The sequence below is a fragment of the Anopheles nili genome, chromosome 2, assembly GCF_943737925.1.
Source record: "Anopheles nili chromosome 2, idAnoNiliSN_F5_01, whole genome shotgun sequence".
Taxonomy (NCBI): domain Eukaryota; kingdom Metazoa; phylum Arthropoda; class Insecta; order Diptera; family Culicidae; genus Anopheles; species Anopheles nili.
The window spans coordinates 45,163,075-45,178,459 of record NC_071291.1 but is presented as its reverse complement, the minus strand read 5'-3'; the positions used below and the strand labels follow the sequence as shown (position 1 = coordinate 45,178,459).

At 49.0% G+C, this 15,385-nt stretch overlaps 4 protein-coding genes across 4 annotated transcripts in view; 2 read left to right on the top strand and 2 right to left on the bottom strand.

Annotated features, from left to right (window-relative positions):
* LOC128731166 (cadherin-99C) overlaps positions 1-6,885 on the top strand; it is a 49,971-nt gene extending 43,086 nt beyond the window's left edge. Inside the window, exons 6-11 of the mRNA XM_053824266.1 lie at positions 1,949-5,247; positions 5,329-5,625; positions 5,718-5,971; positions 6,071-6,317; positions 6,393-6,659; positions 6,732-6,885. Coding sequence (XP_053680241.1) covers positions 1,949-5,247; positions 5,329-5,625; positions 5,718-5,971; positions 6,071-6,317; positions 6,393-6,659; positions 6,732-6,885 — 4,518 coding nt within the window. The remainder of the gene's footprint in view (positions 1-1,948; positions 5,248-5,328; positions 5,626-5,717; positions 5,972-6,070; positions 6,318-6,392; positions 6,660-6,731) is intronic.
* Positions 6,886-8,026: 1,141 nt separating this feature from the next.
* LOC128723989 (WD repeat-containing protein on Y chromosome) lies at positions 8,027-11,333 on the bottom strand. The gene is made up of 3 exons (XM_053817757.1): positions 10,947-11,333; positions 8,855-10,875; positions 8,027-8,792 (listed from the first exon to the last, which is right to left on the bottom strand). The coding sequence occupies exons 1-3, from the start codon at positions 11,331-11,333 to the stop codon at positions 8,027-8,029; spliced, it is 3,174 nt and encodes a 1,057-aa protein (XP_053673732.1).
* Positions 11,334-12,587: 1,254 nt separating this feature from the next.
* Positions 12,588-13,806, top strand: LOC128731198 (uncharacterized). Its single transcript, XM_053824302.1, has 2 exons — positions 12,588-12,800; positions 12,878-13,806. The coding sequence occupies exons 1-2, from the start codon at positions 12,701-12,703 to the stop codon at positions 13,675-13,677; spliced, it is 900 nt and encodes a 299-aa protein (XP_053680277.1). The 5' UTR covers positions 12,588-12,700; the 3' UTR covers positions 13,678-13,806.
* A 63-nt stretch (positions 13,807-13,869) lies between these two features.
* LOC128720169 (pre-mRNA-splicing factor 18) lies at positions 13,870-15,043 on the bottom strand. Its single transcript, XM_053813823.1, has 2 exons — positions 14,981-15,043; positions 13,870-14,879 (listed from the first exon to the last, which is right to left on the bottom strand). The coding sequence occupies exons 1-2, from the start codon at positions 15,041-15,043 to the stop codon at positions 13,890-13,892; spliced, it is 1,053 nt and encodes a 350-aa protein (XP_053669798.1). The 3' UTR covers positions 13,870-13,889.
* Between the last annotated feature and the right edge of the window lie 342 nt (positions 15,044-15,385).

Here is a 15,385-nt window from a genome sequence, read left to right as displayed (position 1 = left end):
TGCAGCTCGTTTCGTTGTTGTTTTCAAATTTTAATTAAAAAATTTTGTCCAACATAATAGCGGGCTCCTGCCGCGCGAGGCTTGTCTGACCGTTTGAAGCTAGATCTTGCTGCGTTCCTTGTTCCAAAAGGGCAGATGATTGATGAGCCCGTTGCCCAACAGCGTCAGGTCCCGTCCGATGGCAATTACAATCAATTTACCGATGCTTGACAAATGACGCGCGAAAGGGTTGAACGAGATTGCGGGCCCAACGATGCGTCACACCACCGCACACACTAACACAAGGTGTCAATGAACCAACCCGTCACAATCCGGAGTGCAATAGAGAATGCAGAATTGTGATGCATAACGGCGCGCTGCAATTTGCATCTCGTTGGCGGTTTCTGTAAGGAGTGACCGCGCTGCAATGCACTGAGATGTGAAAAAAGGCCCCTGGGTGTTCGCGATTTGCACGCGTGTGTGAGAGATGAAAAATTGATGCGTGTTCTCTCCTCTAGGCGAAAACGGCAACACGAAACGTTTGGTGCGTGGATGCAAAAGAAGCTTTATTTCTCTGCTGCCCGGCAAGAATGCGCACACAAATAGAGCCAATAACGATAGTGGTGGTGGCGTTGATGATGATGAAGATTGAACTAGATTCACCACCAAAAGCAAATGTCAGATCCGTCAGAATTGTGCACGACGAATGGTGACGGTGGTTCCTAAAGGCGAATAAAGCCCTCCTTCCGTGTCTTTGGATTGAAAGCACACGACGAAAGATGAGATTCCATTTCCCAGTTGGTGTAACGTGAGGACTGACCCGCGAGAAGAGAAGTAAAGCCCTTGGCATGAAAGATACCACTGATTGCTATTACCAAGGGCATGCTATTGATCCAAGTGCAACGTAAGACGATGATTGGCCTCTGCCTCGTCAGAATGTGTCCGCGTCGATCACAAGTGAGCCGTAAAGTTCCATGTTTGCTCGTACTTTTGAGCCGGTTTCCTTCCAGCGGAACTTTATGGCTTCTTTTCTGAGCTGAGTCTACGCATAACATGATGAGCACTGGCCTTTCTTGAAGGTAGCAAGGACTGTCATAAACCTGCACTAAAATGCTCAAAATCGTACTTCGTAACCCTTAATAAAAAACCAAGATCGCAAAACACACCGATACGGAAGGACAAATAAGTGAAATTTTTTGTTTTTTATCTCAACTTGACTTACCGTTGCCCATCTGTTTTACACCATAAACAATGCCACTATTTGCTCGGAAGAAAAAATTTATCAATAAAAACCCGTCCCTCCCGATCGGGTATTACAAGTTATGCTGGGTTTTTTTCTCGTCATTCTAATATTCAAAGCGACCTTGGTTGGCCGATAAGTAATGGTATTATAAAAACACAATCTTTTTTTTGCTATATGACAACTAAGACTATTTAACCTACTCAAGCTTTGTCATCATGAACCATGATTGAAGTTGTGCCAGTGAATTTGTGTAATGGTTTTATGGCATTTTACTTTCAATTGGCACGTCAAGAAAAAAAATAAAAGCAAAGAAAAAGCACTCCAATAATTTGCATTCAGCTTGAAAGCTAGCTTCGATTTAATATGGCAGTCAAGTACCAATTAACACGATATTCAAAGTGGATTTTATTACACCACTTAAACGGTGATTTTAACTGCGCGCTACCCAAGTAGCCCCCACAGCTGGGTAAATGACGCTTTGCGACCAGTGAAAGGAGCCGATGAACTGCTCGAAGTGCGTACTTGTAATACGATTTAACTATTGAACTTTCGCGCAACGCATTTACCAAAAAAAAACGGTGCACTAATGAATGCTCGAAAAATCATACCACTCCTTGCGGGAAAGTGCATACTCGCTTACTGCGATTTTATTGTGAGCCTCATTGTTTTAACGGCAAATCAACCTAATTTTAATCAACAACCCACTACCGTCTTTCTCTCTTTCAGGATCGCGCCCGCAATGCATCGGAGCGTCTGTCAGCCACCACGACGCTGACGATCGACATAGCCGATTCAGACGATCAGGATCCATCGTTTATCTACCGCGGATGCGTGCTGTTGGACGGAGCATGCCTTAATCCGGAGTACAGCGCCTCGGTGCCGGCTGGCACGCTGCAAGGAGTCCTTACGGTCACGCCCGAACGCATCCAAGCCGTCGATCTGGACACGATCAGCGCTCCGATCCGGTACTCCTTCCTGAGCGGCATTCCTGGCAACTACGGGGACTATTTCGAGATCGACGCGCAAACGGGCGTCCTGAAGCAAACGAAGCTAGTGGACGGTTCAGTGACGGCAAAAAAGTTCGACATTATCGTCAAGGCGGAAGAGGTCTCCGAAATGAAGCGCTACACCACGGCAAAGCTCTCGATCAACGTCAAACCCGTGGATGCGTATCCTCCGACGATCAGCGTCACCTCCATGGAAGGGTTCGTCGATGAAAACTCCCCAATTGGCACGGTCGTGATGGATGCGCAAGGAAAACCGATTAAGTTGGCCACAACCGATCAGGATCTCGGCCCAGACGGCGATGGCAAGATGGAGTACATCTACGAAGTGACCACACCATCCTTTACCGTCTCCAAAGAAGGCATCCTGCGCGTGAATGAGGAAGGACTCGATCGTGATCCACCCAGCCCCGGGAAGTATCTCTTTCAGGTGGTGGCTCGTGAAGCAAGTGGCAACGCGGCCAGTGCCCCAATGAGTCTCACGGTACACCTGCGAGACGTAAACGATAACGCACCGAAGCTGGCAATGGTCGCACCCGTCACGCTGATGGCCGGTGATGGCCGCCGACTGGTCACTAACGTGCAGGCCACGGACAACGACGCTGGTGACAATGCCGCCATCACGTACTCGATCTTCCACGTGTCTAATAACGGCGCAAACAAGTTCGCCATTGACCCATCGACGGGTGAGATCGAAACGCGTACACGATTGAACGCAGGCGAGCAGTACAGTATCACAGTACAGGCCACGGACGTCGGCGGATTATCCTCTCAGGCGATCGTCGAGGTGACGATCACACCCGGACCAAACACGAAACCGCCAAGGTTCGCTAAACCTGTGTACGAGGTTCAGGTGAGCGAAGGTGCCGAAATCAACTCGACCGTGATCGTGCTTAAAGCGGAAGATCCGGAAAATGACCCGGTTAGTTACGCCATCACGACCGGGAATGATTTGCGTCAGTTCTCGATCGGAAAGGATAGCGGCGTGATCAGCGTAATTCGGAAGCTCGACCGAGAGGACCTCACGAGATACCAGCTGATCATCCGAGCTGAGGATAACGGTGGATTGGCGAGCAGCGCTACCGTCAACATCAAGGTGACGGACATAAACGACAAGAATCCGGAGTTCGACGAGCGCAAGCTGCCGTACGTGTTCGCGGTGGATGAAGGCAAGGATAACGCCGTCATTGGCGTGGTGCACGCGACCGACGCCGATGAAGGCATGAATGCAGAGATCACGTACACCATCCCATCGGACATTCCGTTCAGGATCGACTCGAGGTCAGGCGAGGTGCGCACAAAGACCGCGTTGGACTACGAGAAGCAAAAGGAGTACCGGTTCGTGGTGACGGCAAAGGATGGCGCGCCAGAACCGCGTCTTGGCACGGCCAGCGTAACGGTGAAGGTGCGCGACATCCCTGACGAGGTTCCACGTTTCATGGAGTCCACGGTAGAGATGAAGATCCCCGAGAACGTACCTGATCTGACGGTTACTACGGTGCGGGCGTTCGATCCGGACACGAAGCCTGAGATTACCTACGCATTGAAGCGCGGTCCTGGCGATCTGTTCAAGGTAGACGCCCGGACGGGCCAGATAAAGACAATCCGCGGGTTGGACTACGAGAAGGACAAAATGCATGAACTCATCGTGGGCACGCTGGAGAACAACGGCACTGCTCCGGGTGACTACATTCGCATCATGGTGGAGGTCGAGGACCGCAACGACATCCCTCCCGTGTTTGTCTCAATCCCCGAACCGGTCAGCATAAACGACAATCTGCCGATCGGTGCGATCGTCGGTTCCATGCCAGCTGTCGATGGAGACGGATCCTCGCCGGGTAACGTTGTGCGATACGAATTGGTTGGCCGAGGCAAGGCGTTAAAGTACTTCCAGGTAGACGCTGACTCGGGCATCGTGAGGATACGCGATGATCTTGCGAAAGAAGAGGACTCCGAGTATCTGATCGACGTGCGGGCGTTCGATATGGGTGAACCACAGCTGAGCAGCGTTTCGACCCTACCGGTGTACGTTGGACACATCCCAGCCAACCCGAACGGCGATTCGGCGGAGACGCGACTTGAGAACGGTGGCATCGTCAACCTGGAGGTGCAAGGACTCGCGTTCAGCGATGACAGCTACACTACGAGCGTGCCCGAGACAACGGGCGTGAACGCCACGATCAAACTCATCCAGATCATCAACTCCAAGAAAGCCACCAAGCACAACGGTGGCTTTAGCTGTGAGCTGATCGGAGACACCGATATGCAGAAGCTGTTCCGCGTCACTATCGAGGATCATGCCTGTGCGCTGGTTCTGAGTGCTCCGCTTGATTACGAGACGGCCACGAGTCACACGCTCGAGGTACGGCTTGCGTCGAACAAATACTTCGTCAATCAGCACAAGAACTCCGCAAGTGTGAAGGTGATCGTGCAGGACGAGAACGACAACGCGCCGCAATTCGTGTTCCCTAAGACGTACCAGCAAAGCCCTCGCAACGATACGTACTATGCCGTCATCAACGCAGATGCGGATGTCGAAACACCGCTGTTACAGGTGAAAGCCACCGATCGTGATGTGGGTCCGTTCGGGCAGATCAAGTACGTGCTGGCTGATGTTGAAGAGCAGACGAACGAGATCCCGCACGAGGACACCCCAAGCTCGTACTTCACCGTCACCGAAGACACCGGTATGCTCAAGACGCAGAAATCCTTCCAGAACGTTCGCCACACACCGTTGGTGTTTTTGGTGGAAGCACGCGATAACAACGGCAACGTCTCCAGCGGAACGGTCCACAAGGTGCGAGCTCGCGTCGTCGTGAACCTGATTGCTGACATCAACCGCATGACGCTCGTGTTTCTGGATTCAAACCCCAAGGATATGCGTCGTCACGCACGCACACTCGAAGAGCTGCTGCACGAGAAAACGGATGGTCTCATCACGGGCATTGAGCGGTTCAGCGTGCGAAAGGTGTTGAATGAGAATGGCACGGCAGAAGAAATGGCCGGAGCCACGGATGTGTGGTAAGTTTCGAACATCAGCCGCTCGGAAGTGACTTGTCTGTTGACGTACACATTAATTTGCTGCCTTTTCTTTCGCCACAGGTTCTACGCCGTCGATCCTCAAACGGAACGCATCCTCGAGCGCAACTCTAGCACCATCGCGAAGCGGGTTTTCGCGCCTGCAATCCTGTCGCAGATCAACTTCGAAGCGTCTAGCATTGCGCGAGCCACGGCACAGGGCATTTTTGGACCGATCGAGCCAAAGCTGCCGATCCAGAAGATCAAAGCCACGATCGTAGGCAACGATGACGTGTTTCCGTTCGCGCTCATTGCGGTGGCAATCGTGATTCTCATCCTTGGCTCGATCGGCATCGTGTATATCTGCATTTCCTGGTCGAAGTAAGTAAGCCCTTGTTGGCAAGACCCCGTATCCCGCTAACCCTAAGTAACCTGCTCTTATTCCCAATGTGTGCCCGATTTCGTTTGTGTAGATACAAAAACTTTAAGCAAAGAATGCGCCAGTATACCGCTCCCGCTAGCCCCGTACGCTACGATCCGGTCATGATCAATTCCCAGCAACCGCCACCGTCGGAAAATCCGACCAGCTTGAAAGAGTACGAAACGCAGGTCCTCGCCATGGCCGTGCCGCTGGCCGACGAGAGTGACGATTTGCAGCTTGACTTTAGCGCTAAGAACCATGCCTTCAGCCTCGACAATGTCAGCTACATCACGCACAAAGAAAATGGTCAGTATGAAGCGCTAGAACATTCGTCCTCGTACCCGCTCTGCCATGCAATGTGCTAGTCCAATCTTTAACCCAATCATCATGCTTCATGCTTCACAGGTCAGCACAGTCCTACAAACTCCGACGCGACAACGGCTGTTGTTGGCACGTTGCAGCGAAACAACAACAACAACACTAAGAACAACAACAACCTGAACATCAACAACCGCCAGAACACCCTCAACCGGACGCTCGAAATGAACCGAAACAACTATCTCAATCCGCTGGGATCCGGCGGAAATGGTGCGGTTCCCGGAACGCTCACCCTGGGCCGCATTAAATCCGAGCGCAATAACTACATCAACGGGTAAGGGTCCTTACCGACCAGCCAGCCCAGCCTGGGAAAATGGTTAAATTTTTGCTTATCAACTCTTCACAACAGGTACGGTGATACGCTGAATCGCAACAACCTTACGATGGCCCAGAACAACACCTTCAACACGCTCGGGCGCAACCAGCGCAATATGAACCACGTGCCGCACAACAACGCGAACCACGCGTCCAACAACATCAACCTCAACCAGGCCCACCACCACCAGATGCACAATGGCGGCGGGTACGTCGGGACGGAGATAGTCACGAACACGCTCAGCCGCAGCAACAATCGCTACAACGACGTGCCAATAACGAACCCTCTGTTTCACATCCGGTAAGAGCGCATCGATCGTGGAGCGTCCGTTGGAATGGAGTGACTAAAATGTGCTGATTTTTTTTTTTGTAGACAAAACGGAGATTTGCAATCGCAGCCGCAGCTTAACCACATAAGCGCAACGAACGAAAATGTCAGCTTTGGCAAGCGCGACTACAACCAGCTTTCCTTCTCCTATTTGAACGACCTGGACCGGTCCGATGCGGAAACCACGACGGAACTGTGAGCGAGACCATGGGAAACAGCAAACAAGGACCACCCTGACGATGGTGTGTTCGATAAGACTCTTACAACTCATGTCGGAATCATTCTTATCTAGCCTGTGTAAAATATTGTGACATATGTGGCATTTTATCTTCTATTGTTTCTACTTCAGTTATACGTTTTATGTCCATATTTGCTAATTTAAACAAGCTCTGTTTTTAACGCGGCGTACCCATAGCGGTACTCATATTCCCTCCATTTAGCTTAGATTAGAAAACAATTGCTTAGATAGGCAAACGGTAGCCAAGAAAACGTGTACAATAGTAGAAGTAGATAGGCTAGATTGAAAGCAATCAGGTGCAACGTCGCTTGCACTGCACAAGCGTTTTATTTATTCGCTGGAAAAATCGGTGATGTGGTTACAAACAAACAAAAAACTGCCAAACATAATGTGTGTGTGTGAGAGAGAAGCGAGAAAACATCGAAGAGTCAATACAAAGGAGAGAATACCACCGCATTTAGATAGACTCCTCCTCCTTCACAGCTCCAGAGGGAGAGGTTAGTTAGCTTCGTAATGTAGGAAATGGAAAATGAACAGAAAAACACATTACAGGAGACATTCCACTGGCAATGACCGGTTCCAGCACGGGAGAAAGTAGGTTACTATCTACTGAAGTAGTAGAAGTAATAGTAGTAATAGTAGTAGTACTCTGTACATATTTGCAGTCATTTACGTAGTAAGAATTCGTGTACTTAGAATCATTTTTTAATCGAAAACGAATCTACAGCAATCAGGGCATGCATGTACGTCTTTCGCTGCCTTTTTGGAGAACAGCAAAAGAAAGCTCAATCGATTGGCCGACCGTTTTCCACAGAACTGATCGAAAGGGTACACTGCCCATGCTCTAGTTACTATCGAAGCAAATGGAACCTTCTTACCATACTTCGATTAAATCAGCGCGCAATGGGCGAGCGATAGAGTAATTTGTTAGTATTTAGCGCCGTCTGCTTGCATTGTGTAAGCAGAGAGAAATTAACAGAACTGTGTTTCCTAACTAGTTTTGTTCGTGTTCACGAAATTACGACCGCTCCATCTTGTGGTCGACGATTCAATCAATAAACACTTACTCAACTCGAGATTACAATGCAACGTGAGATCTCAGCTAAGGCGCTTTTTCATCGCTGGGGGGGTAATTAACTTCATCGCTGGGGGGGTCAGGTTCTTTCGCAAATCGTAGGCGTTTTGTTTTTGCGATAATGTGCTCAATATCGAGCGTACACCTTGGCAGCTTCACCGGAAAGCACGTCATGTGACCGTGCAGTGGCAGCGATGGGAATGTTTTGTCGATTTTAAACGCCTGCAACATCGGTTCCTCGGCCGGTAGTTTCATTACGCTCGCGTTCAGAATCGGTTCCGCAAGTGCTGCACCGTACGTTTCGATTGACGCAGGATATTTCGACTGCTCCGATGCGCTAATGATGTCTCCCGTGGTACCAACGCGCCGTGGTCCAATCGTTGCCCGCAGATGGTGTGAATCCTGACCACCACGTAACACTTTCGCCGTCGTAAAACTCACCTCACGCTGAAGATCCGGAGGCAACCGGAAAGGATAGCCCACACGAGGTGGTACGTCAGTAACTAGTGGCTCCCAGTGAACGGGACTACCGAGAAGCCCAATATAGCGACCTCCAAGTGTCCAGATGCGAACCGTCCGATCGCTACTACAGCTCAACAGCAGCTCACCATCGTCCAGGTACGCAAGTCCGGTAATACACGCCCGGTGTGCCTGGTAGGAGTTCACGAGCCATGGTTTAGGGTAAGCCCGAGCTGATCGCTTAGCACGGCCTAACACCACATCGTTTAGGAGAAACGGAAACTGCACCCTGATGGCCGGTTTGTTCACGTGGAATTTGTTCGCATCGGGAATCCTACAACCGAATGGGGTGAGTTTAGAAGATCATCCCAAGGTACGCGAGAAGTGGGCGCTTACCAGCAGTCTTCTATGTACCACGTCTTCACGTATCCAAGTGCTGTGCCAGTGAACAGAAATTTGTTCGCCCTATCGGACGCCATCGCGATAACTCTATCGCCCGCCATGTGAATCGCACTGAATTGTCCCATAAAACCTCCCTCAGGGTGATGGGACCACACCTGAACCATTCCGTTATTGAGCGAGCCAAGCAACGTGCCGAAACCAACCACCATGGGACGGGAAGCAAGAAACATCAGATCCTGATACGACAACCGGCGCATCTGCTCCAATCCCGAAGGCATCGTGATACCTGACAATCGTCGCTGCCAGGGTCGATTTACGCTGGCACGAAAAATAGACTGTCGTAATGGCAATTTGCGCTCTTGTGGCTCAAGATTGCCGTGGAACAGCACCGGTATGTGGGATAGTGGACTCGTCGCATCGTACCGGCGATATGGTTGACCCGTTTCAAGCTTCCAGAACACGAGTTCTCCCGCATAACTGCAGGTCGCTAGGGCAGCTGGTGATGTCATAGTGACCGACGCACACAGGATATCGTCCGAGTGCAGCTTACGCCACTGCAAACCCCGTGGATACTCGTCGTGTTCCGAGAACGCCGCAAACTCGACCACTCGGTGGTTCCAGCCCATCGCTATGATCCGATTCGCTTGCCAGAACACGGCCGTCACCTCGCAATCCTCAGCCATCTGGATCGTGCGCATGCAGAAACGTCCGCTGATGTTCCAGATCTTCATCGATCCGTCCCGTGCGCCAGTCAGCAGCAGTTGCTGCTTCTCATCGAAGCACCCAGCAGTGATCTCGACGGCATCGAGCTCTCTGTTGCGGGTTTGCGTGTGAGCCTTCGTGATGATGCTCATCTTACGATTCATGCGATGATCCCACACGATGATGAAGCTATCGAAACCGCAGCTGATCACGAGCCGGTACAGCGCGTTGTACAACAGCACAGAGACGGGTTTGGTGTGGCTCTCGCCATCAGTACGATCGAGTGCGATCTCCGGACAGCAACTCGTTACGAACAGTTTGTTACCGGCCACGGTAAGTTCTCGTTCGCGTGCGTTATAGAACGCACACGCTGGTACACCCTTACCGAGGACGGTGGAAAACTGGCTGAACGTTTGCAGTAGTGTTCGGTTGCGCACGTCCCACACCTTGATGATTTTTTTCTGATCAAAACTGTAGATCTTGTCGCCCGCATCCTGGATGAAGAGAAACGTGATGCTGGACGTGTGGCCAACCAACGCCACCAACGGTTTCTTCGGTCGGTTGATATCCCACAGCCGCAGATCGCCATCTGGCCCACCCGAAACCAGCAAATCGTTGGCCGGTTCGAAGGCGAAACACGTTACACCATGTGGCACGTGGAAGAACTTCACCATTATGGCGGGAAGTTCGAGCGAGTGTATCACCATGCTGCAGCACGGTTTTCGTTTTGCTCCCGTGCCAGAACCTCGACCGCTCGTGAGCGGATTTTCTTCAGCGGCCGCTATAAAGCACGCCAAACTATCGACAAACTGCACCGATTGCACTATGTCCGGCAGAAGCTGCCCATAGTCGACACATTCCAGCGGAGGATATTTTCCCCGAAGAACATCATCCAAGCTCACGGTTGTCATGGCCGACCCACCGCTAGATGTCGTCACCTTACGCTCCGGGTAGAACACAAACATGCGGATACGTCCGGTATAGTCACCGGTCAGTAGCTGGCTGCGTTCGTTGCGGTTAAATCGATACGCCAACGCACTGATGGAATGTGGGAGACGTTCTACTACCAGCTTCAGGCTGAACGAACCAGCCACCACGTGGTAGAAGCGAAGCTCAGTCTCCAGACTGGCTACACACAGCATGCTGAGATCGGGTAAGGGCGTACTGTCGAGTACCCACGTCTTGCAGCGCTTTAACTTCGATGGCACCGATCTGATCGTCATGGTGTGTTTCCAATCTTCCGTCCAGTAATTTATCACACCTTCCCGGGACGTGGTGATCCAGTGTCCTTGTGACCAGCTTATACTTCCGTCCTATACATACACGTATAGTTTGCGAGTGAAAGAACCAATTTCGATCGAACAATTTTGAGGTGCTTACTTACGTAATAGACCATGGGACAGAAGTCCACCTTCACGATGGTATAGACCTGACGGCGAAGCTTCAGTGCCAGATCTCCTGCGATAGGCGGATCAATCGATTGCTTCACCCCCAACGGGTCATCATCCTGGAAGCCGAGAATGAGGTAGCTAAGAAACTCATCCCATTGGCAGTACTCGTCGTGGTCGGTGTTGATTTGCAGCCACAGTGTTCGATACTCCTCCTCGGTGTACTGTAGTTTGATGCGGCCCAAAAGTTCGCGTAACTCCTGCGAGCTGAGGCGGCCATTATGCGTCCGAAAGTGTGCGTAGAGATATTCTATCTGCTCGCGTGTTACGAAACGATGAATTTCCTTATCTAACTGTTCGGAAGAAACGCTGTCAGCCGCCATTACGCTGCGCAGTGTACTCGCTCCCCGTGTACTAGTACTCCAACGATAAACTGTTGAAATTTCTTCCGTTGCATCTTGTTTTATAATCGGCATATTTCTATGGGAACAGAGTGACGCACTTTTATCTTATTTTAGAACATACTGGGATGAACTACTGGTGTAGTGAAGCGGGAGCCTGCTGAGGTATATGCAGCTTGGTTATTGTTATTGTAATTTATTTCAGGAGGGTTTGGCCATATTTAGATTTGAATAATTATCTGTGAGCTGAAAGGCATTTCCTCCCAACAGCCGCTGATGATATAAGAAGCAGAACTGGAGTATCGAACCGTACATCATACGTTTAGTCCGGGGGATTCCTGTTCTGAGTCTGGTTCCAAGACAAATCCGGACTGTTCCATACACCACGTGTTCACTTTCGGCAAATGCGGCAGCCGGTGCGAAATTGTGTTCCTTTCAAAAGGCCATTTTACATACCGCGCGGAGTATTTGCGCATTTGCTTGCGCTGAATGTAATGCGTTGCTTTTGACAGACGGAAATAAAGAAAAGCGATCATTTTACAAAAAAATGCTTAAGCACACATAAAAAACAAACGAATAATGAGAGCATGTATATCAAATTATAGAGAACAGACTGTATCTTCGATTTGGAGCCCTTTTTAATCATTCTCCGATGATTCCTATCTTCGGAAAGGACATTCGATTTTTCAAATCTGTCAGCTCCACAGAGCAGCAAGGATCGTATGCCTTTTTATTTTTTTTTCTTGTGTTTCAAATTCTATCGTATAGAGCAAATATCGTTGGGTTTGCTGCTGCAAAATTGCATCATCTTTTTTGGCCCGTTCGTCTTGTCGCGCAGCTAACCTTAAAGACGACACAGTAAAGAGTTTCATACACATTTATATCGCCATCTCCATACTATGAAAAATAAACTTTCACCATATTTACGATTACACTTTCGAGTTCTAAATGATTACATCATGTTAAATAAAAAGTTATAGCATTATAATAGTGGTAGTAGAATGATTTTTATTAATATTAAGATTACATTTAAGCGCATGGGAATAGCTGATGCTCAATTTGAACCTGAATCCTCAAATCGAATCCCAATGTGCGCTTTTGACACTATTTTACAATGACATCAAACAACAAATCTTCCTAAGTCAAGTGCACGCGCCAGTTGCATCTAGCTCTGCACAATAAAAAAAAAAGAAATAGAAACATACGAACGAACGCATCGATTAGATAACGCAAAGATACGAAGCCGTTTGTTGATACTCGTGCGCGTCTTCTGTTTGTTTGTTCTACCTCGACCTTGTGGGGCTGGCAAATAGGTTAATCGAAAAATTACCCTATTTCAGCGGTTCAGAATGGATGCGGACAAAGTAACGGTGCCGAAAGATTACACTATTGGCTTCATTGGTGGCGGAAATATGGCATTCGCGATCGCCTCCGGTTTATTGCAGAAAGGTAATTTAGCCCATTTTCATCCAAACCATGCCACCTATCGGAATGCGTCAATTACGCTGTACTATTCTTCTTTAAAGGTGTCGTGCAACCCGATCAAATCTATGTGTCTGCTACGAATCTCGAAAAACTCGAGAAACGATGGTCCCCGCTTGGGGTAACGCATACGACAGTTAATAACGTGGAGGTACTGCAAAATGCCACAACGATATTCATCTGCATAAAGCCGCAAGTTCTACCGCAATTGTGCGAAGAGTTTAATATGAAAGTTTGTCCAGAAAACCGTGAGGCAGCAGTACACCAGGTGGCTGTTAGAACTCACGAGAAACTGTTGGTTTCCATCATGGCCGGAGTAACACTGAATCGTTTGCAGGACGATCTAAAGTGTTTAGAACCAACAATCTTTGTGCGGGCTATGCCCAACACCCCAATGCAGGTTGGTGTCGGATGCATTGCATATTGTATCAGACCGTTTCAGAATGGCACTCCGCAAATAAAACGCAATTGTGAATTGCTGAAATCCATGTTCGATGTCCTCGGAATTGCCTTCGAAGTTCCGGAAAGCCAAATAGACGCAATCACGGGTTTAGCCGGCTGTGGACCGGCATACGTGTACCAGTTTATCGAAGCACTTGCAGACGGTGGCGTGAAGCAGGGCATTCCGCGAGCCATGGCACTTCAGTTTGCAGCGCAGACAGTGATGGGAGCGGCGAAAACGGTTCTGGACACGGGCAAACATCCTGGCGTGCTAAAGGACGAAGTATGCTCACCGGGTGGTGCAACCATTCACGGAGTGCACGCACTGGAGCAAGGCGCATTGCGCAGTACGGTTATGAATGCTGTCGAGAAAGCTACGGAAAGAGCTCGTAACCTATCGTAGTGTGCCGTGAAAATCATGATTATTTCAATTCAGCCAATAATATAATATAGCCTTACTCGGGCCTGTTGCTACGGTCTAGCCGAATGCAGCTGAGTATCACAATAAAGCATAGTTTATGGAGCAGGTGTCGCTCAAGCTGTTACGCTTAAACGCATACGATTTTATATTTGAATTGAGTTTACCGACGTTTTTTACACTTATGCTTTATTTCGTTAATCTTCTCTGTCCTTTTTGCTAACGTATTCTACACACCGCGACGGATCCGTGGGGAAGTATTCCTGCATTTTGGTCATCAAGCGCTTTAGTCCTTGGATGTACTTTCGTTGCGTTTCGTCGTTCATCACGTGAGCTACATTTTTGGAAAAAATCTTCTCTCGCCCTGTACGCGCGTGAATACCCACCATGGTTACACCGATGGGCCACGGAGCGTTGCCGATGGCCATAGTCAGATATGCATCGCTGGCGTGTATGTAATCGCGCTTCAACAAACTCTTCGTTATATCGGTCAGGCTGTCGAGAATGTCCTCGGGAATGGTTTTGTTCTTCAGCTTGCGTAGCAATGGTTTTAGATACAAGCGCGTTTGCTCGAACGTTGCACGAGCTATTTTTCCCTTTGTTGCCATCCGCTCTGCCGCCGTCGCCGCACTGAGCTGGTCGTTCCAAATTTTTAGCAGGAATTGAATAAGGGTCATAATTACGTCGCAATCATGATCCTTCCCGCTGCGACCCAGTCGGATTGCCATTTCCTGTATCGATTCATAGGTCACACTGTCGTCTACGGCATAATCTTCGTTGGAATTTTTCGCCTTGCCCATCCCCGGGCCCTGCCCGTTTGATGTGAGAATTTCATTGAGGTACGCTTCGTCCACCTGTTCCATAGCTTCCTGAAAGTCATTCCGGAAACCGCGATTGATTTCCGGTGTCGATATCTCCAGTTGGTGCAAACGGTGACATGATTCCTTCTCAGTTTCCCCGAACAAGAGGATCGGTTCTCCACGCTCGCGCAGTTTGCGGATCACTTCCGAACGCGGTAGCTTTTTGAAATCGTACTTCTGAGCATCCCCGATCGATGTTTGGCCATCATTAGTGGTTGTACCATTGCTAGTGTTGCCATCTGGTTTGTTGTAGCCACTTTTCTCGAGATACTCAAGCTCTTCCTGTGCCAAAAGCTCACCACGTTTGAAGTATTTTTTCCTCTCGTCCTGAAATGGCAAACAATTGTTTTGTGTTATACACCTGGCCGTTCATCCGTATATACAAGGGCAAGTGATTATGTTAGTTAAACAAAGCCGATTCAACTTACGACAAGTTTTTTCTCTTCTAGCAACTTTCTTTTACGTGCAATTTCTGCCTTCAGTATGTCCATTTCAGAATATGCTTCTGCGATTAGTTGTGATTTTTTTGTCGGTCTGTTTTGTCCGCAGAAAGTAAATAAACAACTATGACAGCTAAAGTTCTAAATTCAACCCAGCGTAATTTATTCTCACTACTCATGTTCGATTCACTCGAGTGAGAACTCATCTCACGAAATCTTCTCACCGAATGAACTAATTCAAACTGCGATTTCCATCGTAAAAACAGACACTGGAGTTCATTCAAGAACTAAAATTTTGAAATAATTTAAATGCCCTAAAATAAAGTTGTAAGCAATGATTATTTCATATTTTGTAACGGTCGCTCGAAGTCGAAAATTGTTTATCAATAGAAA

Excerpts from the sequence above, each read along its gene's own strand:
- LOC128723989 (XM_053817757.1), bottom strand. The coding sequence starts at position 11,333 with ATGGCGGCTGACAGCGTTTCTTCCGAACAGTTAGATAAGGAAATTCAT. Across the intron at positions 10,876-10,946 it reads TCTGTCCCATGGTCTATTAC|GACGGAAGTATAAGCTGGTC; the intron begins GTAAGTAAGCAC and ends GTGTATGTATAG. Across the intron at positions 8,793-8,854 it reads TGGTACATAGAAGACTGCTG|GATTCCCGATGCGAACAAAT; the intron begins GTAAGCGCCCAC and ends ATTCGGTTGTAG.
- LOC128731198 (XM_053824302.1), top strand. The coding sequence starts at position 12,701 with ATGGATGCGGACAAAGTAACGGTGCCGAAAGATTACACTATTGGCTTC. Across the intron at positions 12,801-12,877 it reads CTCCGGTTTATTGCAGAAAG|GTGTCGTGCAACCCGATCAA; the intron begins GTAATTTAGCCC and ends TCTTCTTTAAAG.
- LOC128720169 (XM_053813823.1), bottom strand. The coding sequence starts at position 15,043 with ATGGACATACTGAAGGCAGAAATTGCACGTAAAAGAAAGTTGCTAGAA. Across the intron at positions 14,880-14,980 it reads TAGAAGAGAAAAAACTTGTC|GACGAGAGGAAAAAATACTT; the intron begins GTAAGTTGAATC and ends TTGCCATTTCAG.